Source organism: Muntiacus reevesi, chromosome 16 (genome assembly GCF_963930625.1).
Source record: "Muntiacus reevesi chromosome 16, mMunRee1.1, whole genome shotgun sequence".
NCBI lineage: Eukaryota > Metazoa > Chordata > Mammalia > Artiodactyla > Cervidae > Muntiacus > Muntiacus reevesi.
The window spans coordinates 54,646,798-54,661,936 of record NC_089264.1 but is presented as its reverse complement, the minus strand read 5'-3'; the positions used below and the strand labels follow the sequence as shown (position 1 = coordinate 54,661,936).

Below are 15,139 nucleotides of genomic sequence, written 5' to 3'. Positions count from 1 at the left end.
TCAATTCTTCTGCGCTCAGCTTTCTTTATAGTCCAACTCTCACATCCATACATGACTACTGGAAAAACCATAGCCTTGACTATATGGACCTTTGTTGACAAAGTAATGTCTCTGCTTTCAATATGCTGTCCAGGTTGGTCATAACTTTCCTTTCAAGGAGTAAGCATCTTTTAATTTCATGGCTGCAATCACCATCTGCAGTGATTTTGGAGCCCAGAATAATAAAGTCAGCCACTGTTTCCCCATCTATTTGCCATGAAGTGATGGGACTGGATGCCATGATCTTAGTTTTCTGAATGTTGAGCTTTAAGCCAACTTACATATTAGAAAAGGGAGAGATAGAAGCCAGACAGAGAAAATGTCTAGAAAGAGATCAATAGTGGGAAGTGACATTATATTTTTAGGAACATCTACCTAAATGACAGGATTACTGGCTTTCAAAAGCTTGCCTTGCAAATCCAACATATGAAGTAGTGAAAATTATCATGCCATTTAGGACATTAAATATTAAATATATGTCAAATATTCTGTATATCATATCTATTATACATAAAAAAATAATCTTCTGCATATAAGAATAGATGCACAATGGCATTTATGGCAGTGGAGAAGCTGTTGGTTTTAGAAAGTATCTACTTGTTAATGGAAAATAACAATAAGAAAAAGTTCAATGTCTTATTACTCCAGGCTCTTCTATGAATGGCCCATTTTCCTTGGTAATCCTTGGAACCAATATGGGGAATATATATTAAGAATATGCTTGCTTATCATCTAAATATTTAATATCTTTTCTTGGAATAGGTCATAAATACAAACCTACATCTGTCCTCTTACGAGGAAGTGATTCTGAGAAACTACGAACATTGAACGTGCGGGTTATTCCAGGTGAGTTCTGTGATATCCAGACAGAGCACTGCCTATGAAATTCCAATGCATCACCGTTTAACCATAGACACAAGATCAAGTGATCTGAGCTCATTTAAATTAGTCTTGTAGCTGGAAGAAAGTAGCCATCAGCAAATGAAATCCAGTTTAATGTGTCTTATTATCAGGGGACAGTTATGATAAAAACTACCTCCTTAAATAATGGCAAGTTGGCTTAATTGGCAAGAAGAAATTCATGTGAGTTGGCAGAGGAGAGAAAGCAATAAGGAATAAGCCTCAGGTTTATTTTTAAATGAGACAAGATACCATTATTCCTTGGAATTGCAAGAAGTAATTGCAGAGTGGGCATGGTTTTGCTGGAGCCTTCACTTAGCAGAGGGTGTCATTGTACAAAGAGAACGTCTAATAGCCCCAATTAAAAAGTCCCCTGTCCTCTCCTGAGAGCTAGAAACGGAATAAGGGAATCCTAATTAGAGCAGCTGAGGGGGCTGTGTGCACAGATGCTGTGGTTCGATCTCATTCTTCTCATTGTGAAGCCTCTTTCTGAATTCAAATTGTCAAACCATACTAAAGAGAGCGAGGATACAACATGGGCAAAACTTCTTCATCAGGGAGAAACAATGTCCTCGACTCAGAAAACCACAGAATTATGACTGGTGAAAACACCTCTCCTGGGGCACAGCCAGGGAGCAGGCGCCTTCACATTTTGTGAGAAGTTAGATAAGGAAGCTTCACGTCTGCTGTGCAAACAATTTTCAAAAACGAAACCAAAGCCTGAGCCCTCACTACAGCTACATTTGTAACCACATGGAGATTTGCAGAGCATTTCACTGGAAAATATGCTCTGGGAACTTTCTTAGCTTTTTAAACTGGGAGGTACTCAGAGCCCTAATTTGAGGGGAAAAATTGGGTTGGGTGCCCCTAAAGAGCTCAATTAAAAAGAAACTCAGACTTTTTACTCTCACCACTGGCAGTAAAATGGTTAACCTGTGGCGAATAAGAAGCATTAGCTAAGTCATCACTTGACACCAGCAGCGTACATGAACTCGGGCAGACTCCAGGTGATGCTGAGGGACAGGCAGGCCTGGCATGCAGCAGTCCCTGGGGCTGCCAAGAGTCGGACAGGGCTGGCTGACTTGGGCAACAGCAACAAAAATGAGGGGAAGGTGGACGAAAACTGCATGCCGTCAGTGCCAGATCTGTTTGATGAATGAAATAGATAACATAGGGTGGTTTCAAATGGCAGAAGCCATGTCTGTTTGTGGCATAGCCTCTGCTTGCCCTTCTCACCCAATGCCTGTGCCTGCCATTCGTGGGCCAGGCATGTTTTAACCCAGTGCCTCTGGGCTTTGGGTTGACTTAGAAATTCTGGTACTTTCTCATTTTAAGTCATAATTCTGAGCCCTGTAGCCTTGCCTGAGAAAAAGTCAGTAGTTCCCCTGTCAACCCATATAATCGGGGGAAGCACAAATTTAAAGTACTAGCTAACCACAAGACTCACCTCGCAGGTTCTATTTATGAGCCTGTGATTTTCATGCACCAGAGAAATCTGCCTCGGCCATCCTTTCCCTTTAATGATTCTCATTAAAAACCCTCTGACTTTATTACCAGGCATATAATATTAATGTTTAGAGTGGGCCAAAGGGTGATGGCCTTTTTTAAAAACAAGAGGTCTTTGGAAGCTTAGCATCTTAAAGGGAGGAAGAAGCAGATGCTTTCTTGTTATAAATATTCCTTTAACTGAAATGCAGTTTCCCCCCTCTTTCTGAGAGAGAAATGGGAAGGAAATAACGTCTCCCCCGAGTGCTGTTTCTAAGGCCTCTCTTTGTAATGATGGATGATCGGCAACAGTGAGAATCTAAGGGAAAAAATGTGCCAGCATGATCCTCTGGAGAAGCATTAACATGAGTGAAAAAGAAAAAGAAAATGTAGTTCAAAGCGAGCAGTGACTACAGTCACATTCAGCAGAGCAGCCTGCTGTCAGCCCTGCCTGTATGTTCCAGAAGGTCTCTTCAGTTGTTCATGTGTTACAAAGTAAGTATTGTGATACACATACACACCGAGATATAGATAGCTCACACCCTCAAGAAGATAAGAGAGAAATACCACCCTCGCACTGCACGGGGCCTGGCACGTGCTGGAGGGCACAGTGAACACAGGTGAAATAAATAAGCCTCATTGCTATAGAAAGAGAAGTCATACAGAATCAATTCTCAAGCTTCCATGTGTCTCTGATATTTTCTCCCTTGCTTACGGGAAGTGTGATGCCTTCTGCTGTCTGCCTTGGCGTTCATCTATTTTACACTTTATTCACTTGACTATATTCTTTTCACATAGGTGATGACTCTGTCTTATTCATCTTTGGATTCTTGTCCCTAGCCTAGTATCTGGCATGTAGTTCATGCACAATAAAAGCTTATTAAATTGCACAAACCCTAAGGGGAAATGAGTGTAGAATAAAAGGAGCAGTTGAATGAAAAATGAACCTTGGGGGTGGGGAAAGGTGAAAACAAATGGAGAGACGGAGTGATCGAGGGAACATAATTTCGTTTCGTTAAAGAACATAAAATGTACTTTGTAGAATTGCTAAGGATATCAAAGGATAATAAAAAAACATTTTGAAGAAATTTTGAGAACCATGCAAAAGTAACTTGGAGATTCATCCATAAAAACAGTGCTTAATGAGTTGACTGCCTTGGGAGATGAAGGCCAGGGTAATGTATCTGAATCATGGATGCAGACTATAGAAACCAACTTAGCTGATTTGGCAGAAGGGAGATCTATGGGAAAACCAGCAGAGAACCTATGGAAGCAACAGGAACATTAGGGAATCTAAGCTTGTGTAGGAGTTGAGGGAGGACAGGCTGCCGAAACACAGCTGGTGTTCCCTACAGGAATGGTCTGTTGAGAATGCCTCTGCTGATAGAGCTCTCCTTTGACCACCTTGCCACTCTGCATCACTGTCCAGGATTACAAGCCCCACGGAGGGGTATCTGGTCGGCTGAATGAAGGCACAGACTGGTACTCTGGGTACCAGGAAGCAGGGAGAGGGGATGTCTGCCCCTCTAACTTCCTGCATACTTGAGAGTGCCCCTGAGATGGCCACATACTGGACAACCAACAAAGAAATATCTACGCGCACAACAGCAGGTTCCTAGGAGTTGAACCTCCTCCACTGCTTGGGTCGGCCAAGGGAGTTCTATCATCTCGTTCCACACTATGTCTATCAAAAATGGTCAGATCTTTAAAACTTCAAATTCACCACTTTCAAATATTCCACCAAAATATATTGAACACTTACTCTGGGCCAGAAATGGTGTTAAGCATTGCCGACACAGTGTTCATACCAGAGAGCAGTCTCTACCTTCACAGAGCTGAGGCCACCATTCAGGAGTTTCAACCCCTTGGGGGTTGGTTGGTTCCTTAGGAGAAGGGGAGCTAATTAAACTATACAAACTCAGTAACCCCCTTGATGTGCACAGTACTCACACACATCATTTTGTATCATTTCATAAGAACCTCACTTTTTTCCCCTGATGAGAAAAACAAGCTAAGAGAGTTTAAAGTAACTGACCCACTGCCAGATCCTAGCAGGGCCAGGGTTCAAACTCGGTTCTAACCAGTGGTTGCAATTTCCAGCTCATCACTTAATGGCAATGATGAACCGGGAAGTTTACTGCTGGTTCAGATCAAAACTCTTCTCTTTAGATGTAAAAGAGCTGGAAACCGAGATGAAACATTTTCTCTATAATGTAGCAGGAGCTTGTGTGAGACAGTGTGAGTCATCCTCAAAGTAACATTTCAGCATTGACAGTTAATGTGGGTGGGTTCTGAAGAACCACAAAGCAAAGAAAATGGAATTTTATCATGAATGAGAATTGCTAAATGCCAAGAGGAGGCAGATGACCTTGTAATATATATTACTCCCAAGTAAAACTGATGGCAGTGTAAAATTATAATTTGCAACATGTTTAAGGCCAGTATAAAGATAAAGCAGGTTTCAATTTTATGCAGAAGATAAATTACTGGTACCAGATGTCCAGCAACCAAGCAAGATAACATGAAAATTTAATTTTTACTTGCTTAACTATAATATTTATGACTCTTAAAATACAGATTTGGGTTCATAAAACAGTAAAGGTTATAGCCATCTGCTTGGTTATAGAATAGATCAAGAAGCAGAGGGTGACTCTACATGTAGGAGGAAATTCGTAAGAGTGAAGAATCCATAGGCTAAATAAGATGATTTACTCCAATCACTGAATGACTTTATGTGACAGCCATTTGTGCCAGGTCTGGAAAAAACGGTAAAACATCTTGCAGATAAATATCTTCATCTTTGCAAAAACTTTCCTTGCCTGACCCATCCTACCCCCAGTTGCCACCTCCCTTGCAAATCTTCCCCTTTCCCACCCTGCCTTTGTCTGATTAACTCCAACCCTGCCTTTAGTTAATCTTGTTAATCTTGGCTTAACTAACCCTTTCTCAGGGAAGTGTCTCAGATTTGGTGGACCAAGTAAGCTACATCCTCATAACATAACACATTTTTCTTTGTGGCAATTATCACTGTTCTTTTATGTTTCCGTTATTATTTACTGATGTCTCTCCTGTGAACCAGTTAGCATCTTGTGATCCGGACACTATCTGATAATACTCATTGCTGCACCCCCAGCTCATAGTACAGTGTATAGAAGAGTTCATAATGGGTACCCAATAAATATTTGTGAAATAAATACAACCCTGTGCTGTCTATGTTGAAAGAATGGCTGCTGTCATCTTACAAAGACCTTTCCTTCCCAAACTATAATTTTAATAATGCCTACCCAAAATAACAAAAGGAGAATGGTTAAACACTTCATCGGTTTCATTCCTTGGAGTATTAAGGATACCTGCAGTGTCAATGAATCAGACACTGAGTCAATGGCTCAGAATATTAGCACCTGTATGTTCAAGAAGTTTTTTCCCTCTTTAATTGCTTATGATAGATCATTCTGCAGTCGTTCCTGCCCCCCGCCCCCCGCCCCATCCACATTTGATTCTCTCACTGGCCAGATTTGGAACAGCTGAGTAGTTTTAGGATCACTGTTAATAAAAACAGATGGAGCCTTGAACATAGTAGGGAGTTGGCACCTTGAATAATGGAAATGTACTTTAAGGCACCATAATTGGTTCTATTAGACCTAAAAGGCTACTAGCTATCTTGGGCTTGCACAAAAGTGCCCATGTTTTCATGTGATGGAAAGGCCAGAATGATGCAGAGCAATATTGAAATTCTATATTCCTATGACAATTAGCTCTTCATGACCCAGATAACCATGATGGTGTGATCACTCACCTAGAGTCAGACATCCTGGAATGTGAAGTTAAGTGGGCCTTGGGAAGCATCACTATGAACAAAGCTAGTGGAGGTGATGGAATTCCAGTTGAGCTGTTTCAAATCCTGAAAGATGATGCTGTGAAAGTGCTGCACTCAGTATGCCAGCACATTTGGAAAACTCAGCAGTGGCCACAGGACTGGAAAAGCTCAGTTTGCATTCCAATCCCAAAGAAAGGCAATGCCAAAGAATGTTCAAACTACCGCACAATTGCACTTATCTCACACGCTAGCAAAGTAATGCTCAAAATTCTCCAAGCCAGGCTTCAACAGTATGTGAACCATGAACTTCCAGATGTTCAAGCTGGATTTAGAAAAGGCAGAGGAACCAGAGATCAAATTGCCAACATCCGTTGGATCATAGAAAAAGCAAGAGAGTTCAGAAAAACATCTACTTCTGCTTTATTGACTATGCCAAAGCCTCTCTGCAGACACAACAAACTGAAAAATTCTTCAAGAAATGGGAATACTAGACCACCTAACCTGCCTCCTGAGAAATCTGTATGCAGGCCAAGAAGCAACAGTTAGAACTGGACATGGAACAACAGACTCATTTCAAATCAGGAAAGGAGTACGTCAAGGCTATATATTGTCACCCTGCTTATTTAACTTATATGCAGAGTACATCATGCAAAATGCCAGGCTGGAGGAAGCACAAACTAGAATCAAGATTGCCGGGAGAATATCAATAACCTCAGATATGCAGATGACACCTCCTTTATGGCAGAAAGCAAAGAAGAACTAAAAAACCTCTTGATCAAAGTGAAAGAGGAGAGTGAAAAGGTTGGCTTAAAACTTAACGTTCAGAAAACTCAGATCACGGCATCTGGTCCCATCACTTCATGCCAAATAGAAGGGGAAACAGTGGAAACAGTGAGAGACTTTATTTTCTTGGGCTCCAAAATCACTGTAGATGGTGACTTCAGCCATGAAATTAAAAGATGGTCGCTCCTTGGAAGAAAAGCTATGACCAACCTAGAAAGCATATTAAAAAGCAGAGACACTACTTTACCAACAAAGGTCCGTCTAGTCAAAGCTATGGTTGTTCCAGTAGTCGTGTATGGATGTGAGAGGAAGACTATAAAGAAAGCTCAGTGCTGAAGAATTGATGCTTTTTGAACTGTGGTGTTGGAGAAGACTCTTGAGAGTCCCTTGGACTGTAAGGGGATCACACCAGTCAATCCTAAAGGAAATCAGTCATGAATATTTATTGGAAGGACTGAAGCTGAAGCTGAAACTCTCAGTACTTTGGGCACCTTATGTGAAGAATTGACTCATTGGAAAAGACCCTGATGCTGGGAAAGATTGAAGGCAGGAGGAGAAGGGGATGATAGAGGATGAATGGCTGGATGGCATCGCCAACACGATGGACATGAGTTTGTGTAAACTCTGGGAGTTGGTGGCGGACGGGGAAGCCTGGCATACTGCAATCTGTCACGACGGAGCAACTGAACTGAACTGATGAGAATTAGAAGAAATAATTAAGACGGAAAGGTTTTTTTGAAGCCAGCTCAGAGAACTGAATAAGAATCACCGAACCATCTGAGAACGTCGCCATCTATCTTGCCCAAAGTAACCTGTGAGGATTAACTTGAATTCATCCATTTTTAGAGAGGCTCTTATGAGGAAGCTGGGTACTCTGCGGGTAACAGGTTAGACACTTATTGCCATTATCCCCACAAAGTTGTGGCGGAATCTCTCAAAGTGCGAAGGAGAAGGAAGCACAGAGGGCATCGCTGTGGAGGTTAGCTGGCCACGGCCTGCGCCTGCTGAGCGCATACACAGGTCCCGCTAAACTTCGAGCAGTGTCCTCCAGGGGACTTTAAAAGATGCTGGTAAAAATACTTTGTGGTGCAGTTAGCAGCCCTTTCTAGTTTTCGAAGTACATGAAAGTATACTTTTATTGCCTCATTTTTACCTTTATTTGCCTTCAGGAAGCCACACCTGCTTTGCCAAAGTCACAAGGAGACCATCTCGCTGGCTCCGTTTCCGTTCCTGGCCCGCTCTGAGGGAACGTGGCCGGCGAGGCCCGAGCCCGGTCAGGCCGCGGCCCCCCAGGGCCACACAGGGTCACAGAGCTAACTCACCTGGGCCACGGCCTTCCTTCAGGCCTCTGGGCTCAGCCTCCTGCAACGGCGGCAGGGTCCATGGCTGCGTAACCCAGCTCACACCAACAGTCGATAAAACCAGAAGACCAGTGTTAATTCCCAAGGAGAAAACACAGCTGAGAGAAATGTGGACCAAAACGCTTCTGAAGGCACACACCTGTGTTCTCTCTTCTTGGAACCACGGGGGAAGTCAAATCACAGCCAAGGCTTGTTTGCCAGGTCTTCCAGTGGGTTCTTTAGCCAACGTGGTTTCAGAGGCCTTATTCCCTGTTTTAGAGGAAGCCTAATTGGCTCGTTTCACACATCGCTTTTAACATGTAACAGGTTTTAGCCTAGGGGTAATTTCTCAAGATAACTCTGCATGTTTGTGCTCTGGTTATGGGTTGCTTTTATAGATTAACTCTCACAGGGCACTCTTGTTTTCCTTATCCCCATATTCCTGGGTGGAGAGGTTTTGTTCAGCTTGAACCCACAGCCTTTTTTTTTTTTAAGGAAACACAGGCACAAATAAGTTAAATAGCATTCTTTCAGTCATTCAACAGGTATTTATTGAGTACCTATTTTGTGTCACGCTCCAAGATGGAGTTCTGGGGAGTAAACTGAGCAAAAAATACAAACTTTGTACACAGGAAGCAGACAAATGAGGAATTACAACAAAACTGGATACATTCTGCTTTGGGGAAATAGAGGTCACAGGTGGTCATAGAACCCCCTGTGTTAAATTTGTTTTGTTCTCCTTGTTTTTTCTTTTGGCTTTCCAATTCAGTAACCAAGTAAAATTTAGCTGAACAAGTACTTTTAGAGAAGAGAAGATAAAAAATTGATGTGGCAGATTCTCTTAGTAGCCAAGACAGCCTGCCTAGGAAGGGAAAGTTTTAGATGTTTCTTCAGTGTGGGACATGGACCCTTTCACATGAAAATCATCAGGAACAAAGTGAAGAAAACATCTCATAAATTTCAGTCACTCAGTGGGAATCAGGAATTACTTTGGAAGAATTACTTTGGAGGTTAGAGACTGAATATCACAGATGTGAAGCATTTTGAAAAGTGATAAAACTTTTTAAAAAGGAGAAGAGGACACATCAGAGGTCCACCTGGCCATTATCATGGGTGGAGTGATAGGGGCTTTATTTGAGAACATAAGGCATGTAGGTTTATTTTTAATCAAAATTTCTACTGTTGGAAATCCATTTTGTTCACTAGATTCAGTCAGGTCAAAACTCAGACCAGGGTTCTTTCTAAATTTTTAGGCTCCGCTGAGGCTCTTGTAAAAAGTCAAAGAAATGTTTGGTTCAGAGATTTGACAAATTCATGAAAAGACCTTTATGAAGTTTTAAAATATTTCAGACTGCTTCTGCTGCATTAAGTAGTGTTGCTGAATGAATATGATTTGAAAGAAGCTATTTCCCAGTGTAAAACTAGAAAAAATATCACCTGTTATAGCTATTCTGAAGAAGGTATTAAAATGACAGATATCCCACCTTTTTACCTTTTAATCAATTTTTCTGAAGTTTTCCTATTAGCATACAAGTTACATGACTTTGGATACTAGGAGACATAGAAGATAATGTACCACCAGAGAGTTCCTTTGAACTAGCTGTCATTTTGACAAATAATGACTTTCTGAATTATGGTTATACCATACTATAAAATATCAGGAAACCGAATAAATAAGCACATGATGAGCAGTTTGACTTTCAAAGCAAAAGGACTCTGTTCATTTTCTTCGATAATTATTTGGTTCCATGAATAGGCTCTTTTGAGATTTTAACTTTTAAAAATTATTCTCTCTAAATCTTAAATTTTGGAAGGTTATAAGATGTTTTACCAGCGGAGAAGGAGTGGGGAGGAATAGATTAGGCATTTGGGATTAACATATACACACTGCTATATTTAAAATAGACAACCAACAGGGACCTACTATATAGCACAGGGAACTGTGTTTAATAATCTGCAATAATCTAAATGGGAAAAGAGTTTGAAAAAAGAATAAGTGAGTGAAGTCACTCAGTCGTGTCCGACTCTTTGCAACCCCGTGGACTGTAGCCTACCAGGCTTCTCCATCCATGGCATTCTCCAGGCAAGAATACTGGAATGGGTTGCCATTTCCCTCTCCAGGGAATCTTCCGAACTCAGAGATCAAACCTGGGTCTCTCACATTGCAGGCAGACGCTTTAACCTCTGAGCCACCAGGGAAGCCCCTGAAAAAAGAATAGAAACATCTATATGTATAATAGAATCATTTTGCCATACACTTAACATTGTTAATCAATTATACTCCAATATAAAATAAAAATTAATAAAAGATGCTTTGTCAAAGATGTCTAAACAATTATTCACATGGAAGTTCATTCTGAAGCTTTAATGTGCATCGGAATCAACCATCGAAGGCCCACCGGGACCATTAAGAAGGGAGATGGCAATTCAATAGATCTGGGGCAGGATTCTAGAGCCTGCACTTTAAATCACCACCGCTGGGGATTTTCAGGTCAAGACTCTGTTGATCACTTCATTTGTTTTCTATTGCAGTGTAACAAATTACCACAAACTTAGTGGCTTAAGACCACACATCTTTATCTCACAGTTTCTGTGGGTCAGAAATTTGGGTACTGTTCTGCTGCATTCCAGGGACTCATTAGCTTGAAGTCAAGATGCGAGCTGGCCCGTGTTGTCACCTGAAGGGTTTCCTTCCAAGCTGGTTCATGTTTTTGGCAGAATTCACTTCTTAGAGGATGTAGACTGAAGGCCTTGGTTTCTTAACTGGCTCTCACCACCAGACACCACGCCCAGGCCCTAGCGGCCCGCCGCAGAGCCCTGCTCTAGGACCCTTTTCACACACAGTTCACGGCATGGCAGTTTGCTTCTTTGAGCCCAGTGAGGGATCCTCCCTGATGGCGGGGAGGGCCCAGTCTCTCTTTTAAAGGCTTTCAACTCTGACCCACCCAGGATAGATTCCCTCAAAATCAACTGATTTGGGATGTTAATTAACCTGCAAATGCTCTTCATCTTAGTGTAACCTAGTCACAGGAATGAGATCCTATTACAGTCCTGCCCATGCTCAAGCGAGGAGAATTAAAGGGGGGCATGAACACCAGAAGTGGGAATCTTGGGGCTGTTGTAGAATTCTTCTCACCACAACCACCCTTGAGAAGTACAGGTTTAAAAAGACAAAAACCACAGACCCCTGGGGATTTTCAGTGTGAGAAAAATAAGGCTGATAGATCTAGTCCCATGAGTGCAGTTGGCCCTTACCAACAGAAGAGCCAGTGAAACATTAGGATATTCAGGACGTCAGTAAATGATGAAAATGGCTTATCGTATTAGTAGGAAAACAAAAAATTACTGAATGAATGATCCTGGGACAACTGAATAATCACTTAGGAAAAAAAATTTACTTAATCCAGAGCTCACACCAATGCTACAGTAAATTTCAAACAGGTTAATGACTTTAATGGTAACAGGAAATCACAAAATAGAAGAAACAATGGTAGAAATAATTTATAACAAACTGCAAAACTAATTATGACACAAAACTCAGCTAAATCACTAATAAATTTGACCATGTGTAAAAGAATGTACACAGCAAAAACAATTGGGGAAAGTTTTTTTTGCAGCTCATCAGAGATGAGCAACATTTCCCAGTGTATGAGGAGCTTCTAATAATTCATGAAGAAAAGACCATAACCCAGTAGGCAAATGTAAAGAGTCACATGTATTATGTAGAACTCAAGTTTCAATATAAAAACTAGAAAAGCAAGACTCAGGACCCCAGTGGAATGAGAGAGACACCGTTGAACCATGAACAGAAAATTTTGTCTCCTACTTGAAGTCAGTTGAAGATAATATCAGGAGAATTTTATAAAGTCACAGAGTAATAGCAGAGCAGGCTAGACTTCATCATTATCTGTAAATTCGCTTTTTGGTAAAATTGTCCCTGAAATCAAGGATGTCATTAATATTCTCCTTAGAGACATATTTAAACAATATGCGATAGAAGGAAATGTGTGTACTTTCTAAACCAAAAATTTTTTCTTGCTACTTGATGTACTTTAAGTTTTTTCTTTAGTTTGCTCTCCTTCACTATACTTTGGATCTTGTGCCCAGAAGGCGGTGGGAGAGGAGGAATGAAAGGAAAGATACAAAGTTGAGAGAAATGGGTGAAAAGTGTCAGAGTTGTTGACAGGAAATTGAGTGAGTGGTAGAAACTGCCAAAATCCTGTTTAGACCCAGGGCATAGTTCTCTTACTACATTAGATTATGTGTCTGCTTTTGCATTGCTGTTGACTAAATAAAGACTAGAACAGCTCTCCTTATTAAATAGCAGAGACCACCAAGAGGCTGCCGACGACTCTGGTCAAGGACGTGCTTCCTCCAATACCAGAACTAGAAGTTACTTCCTCGGGGCATCAGCAAGATCAATATACACGGTGAGTGATGCTTCAGTTTTATCGATGATTTGGCTATTTATTATAAACTCAAAGAGATCCAAGTTGCCTTTCTGTCTGGATGTAGCAGATAGAGGGATTCCTAGGTGGCGCTAGTGGTAAAGAAGCCGCCTGCCAATGCAGGAGACATAAGAGACACGGGTTCAATTGCTGGGAAGATCCCCTGGAGGAGGAAATGGCAACGCACTCCAGTATTCTCACCTGAAGAATCCCATGGACAGAGGAGTCTGGCAGGCTACAGTCCGTAGGGTCACTAAGAGTCTGACACGACTGAAGTGACTTACCATGCGTGTAGCACGTAGGAGATAGAATGTGATGAACTTTTAAAATCGGTTCATATGAATTAGATGGCATGAAATAAAATTACTATTTCCTCCAAGGTCTAGTAAGGACCAGTAAACTAATCTCTTACTCTGTTGAATAACATGTGCCCTGAGATGTCAGCTCATCTCTTGGCACTGTTTCCAGGGATTGAGTCAGAAGTCCAGCAGGCTAATCATTGTTTCACTCAGAACATGAGAAAAGAGAGGATGTAAATTTGTAAAGTAGAACTACTCATTGACCCTCAACTACTGAAATAAAATTCCAACTTCTGTGTTTCCCTAGTAGTACATAAACACTTTCATTTTTATTTTATAGAAGTGGAAAATAAGCCCCAAAACATAGTGGTAGAGGCTGGAAGAGACCCTAGGTTTTCTGGCTCCTAGGCTGAGAAGTTTATTACCACTAACCACACTGTCTTCTTGGGGCTATAAAGGAGGCTCCGTGGCATAAGAAAGGATTGGAAAGAGCCTTTAATCAGTGACTTTAGGAAGTTTTCTTGTGTTCTTATAAGACATAGTTTTAATAAATGGTTTTAAAATTTTTTTCCACTAATTATTTTCAGGTCAGCAGTATTTTTGTGTGAATAATATTTGCCTTTGTTTCTTAAATCTTCAGACTATCCTTCTGAACTCCTCTGGGCAATTTGGACTGAACCCTCCTGAAGAGTACTCATAATTCTATTCTGGGAATGAGTTAACTGGTAAATATTTGGTACAGCTGAGGCTGCACAACAAGAACCAGTAGGAACGCTGACTGGTTGATGGGAACTAACTCAACAGTACTCATTTTACCCAGGAGATCAAAGGAATGAGTTTTTTCAGAAAGAAATTATTAGTCATGAAAAACAAGCTGATGAAACCATGAAAAAAGCAAGAGAACATTTATTTCCTTTGTTTATCTACCATTATACAGCTTACAGTAGCCCCTAAATTTTGATTTTGAGGTACCAAAAACACGGTTGAGGATGAAAATGCTTTCTCTCACCGTCCCACATTGCAGATCCTGATTTGATGTATTTTCTTAAACAGATGGATTGTTCCTATTTTACAAATTGCTTAAGAGGATCTGGGTTGGTTGTTCATGCATTTGCTTGCATCTATAAATCTTGCCTCTTCTTGGCACTGAGATGTTTAAAAAATTCAAAGATACCAAAATAAAATGAATTTAAGTGAAATATATGAATATTTAAATCTAATAACAACATGTTTCCTTTGTTTCTTTTTGGTGTTCATCTTTTTATAGCTATCACTGATGTCAAGAGTTATTATAAATATTAATTACACTAAAATTACATATAAACAAAAGGACAGTTCTTAACTTTGAAAAATAGGAAAATATCTTCCAAAGAATTAATATTGTTAAAATGGCCTTACTACTCAAAGCAATCTACAGATTTAATGTGATCCCTATCAAATTTCTCATGACATTTTCCACAGAACTAGAACAAATAATCCTTAAATTTTATGGAACCATAAAAGACCCAGCATTGCCAAAGCAACCCTCAGGGGAAAAAAACAAAACAAAACAAGGAAAAAAGCAGGAGGTATAACCCTCCCAGACTTCAGAAAACACTATAAAGCTACAGTGATCAAAACAGTGTGGTACTGGTACTGGCACAAAAGCAGACATGTGGATCAGTGGAGCAGAACAGAGAGCCCAGAAGTAAACTCACAGAGCTACGGTCAATTAATCTTCAGTGAAGGAAGCAAGAATTCACAATGGGAAAAAGACAGTCTCTTCAGCAAGTGATGCTGGGCAAGTTGGACAGCTGCATGTAAATCGATGAAGTTAGAACGCACCCTCACACTGTAAACAAAAATAAACTCAAAGTGGCTTAAAGACTTAAACAGAATAGATGACACCATAAAATTCCTAGAGGAGAACACAGACAAAACATTCTCTGACATAGACTGTACCAATGTTTTCTTAGGTTGGTCTCCTAAAGCAATAGAAATGAAGGCAAAAATGAACAAATGGGGCCTAATCAAACTTACAAGCTTTTG

At 40.7% G+C, this 15,139-nt stretch overlaps 1 protein-coding gene across 2 annotated transcripts in view; it reads left to right on the top strand.

Annotated features, from left to right (window-relative positions):
- Positions 1-14,280, top strand: part of TMEM156 (transmembrane protein 156) — a 35,624-nt gene extending 21,344 nt beyond the window's left edge. The window contains exons 5-7 of one of the 2 annotated variants that reach the window (XM_065907532.1): positions 802-885; positions 12,692-12,794; positions 13,752-14,280. In XM_065907532.1, the coding sequence (XP_065763604.1) occupies positions 802-885; positions 12,692-12,794; positions 13,752-13,764 (200 nt within the window). In that variant the 3' untranslated portion in view covers positions 13,765-14,280. Of the gene's footprint in view, positions 1-801; positions 886-12,688; positions 12,795-13,751 lie in introns of both variants that reach the window. The other variant, XM_065907531.1, reaches the window with a different exon arrangement.
- Positions 14,281-15,139: the final 859 nt, after the last annotated feature.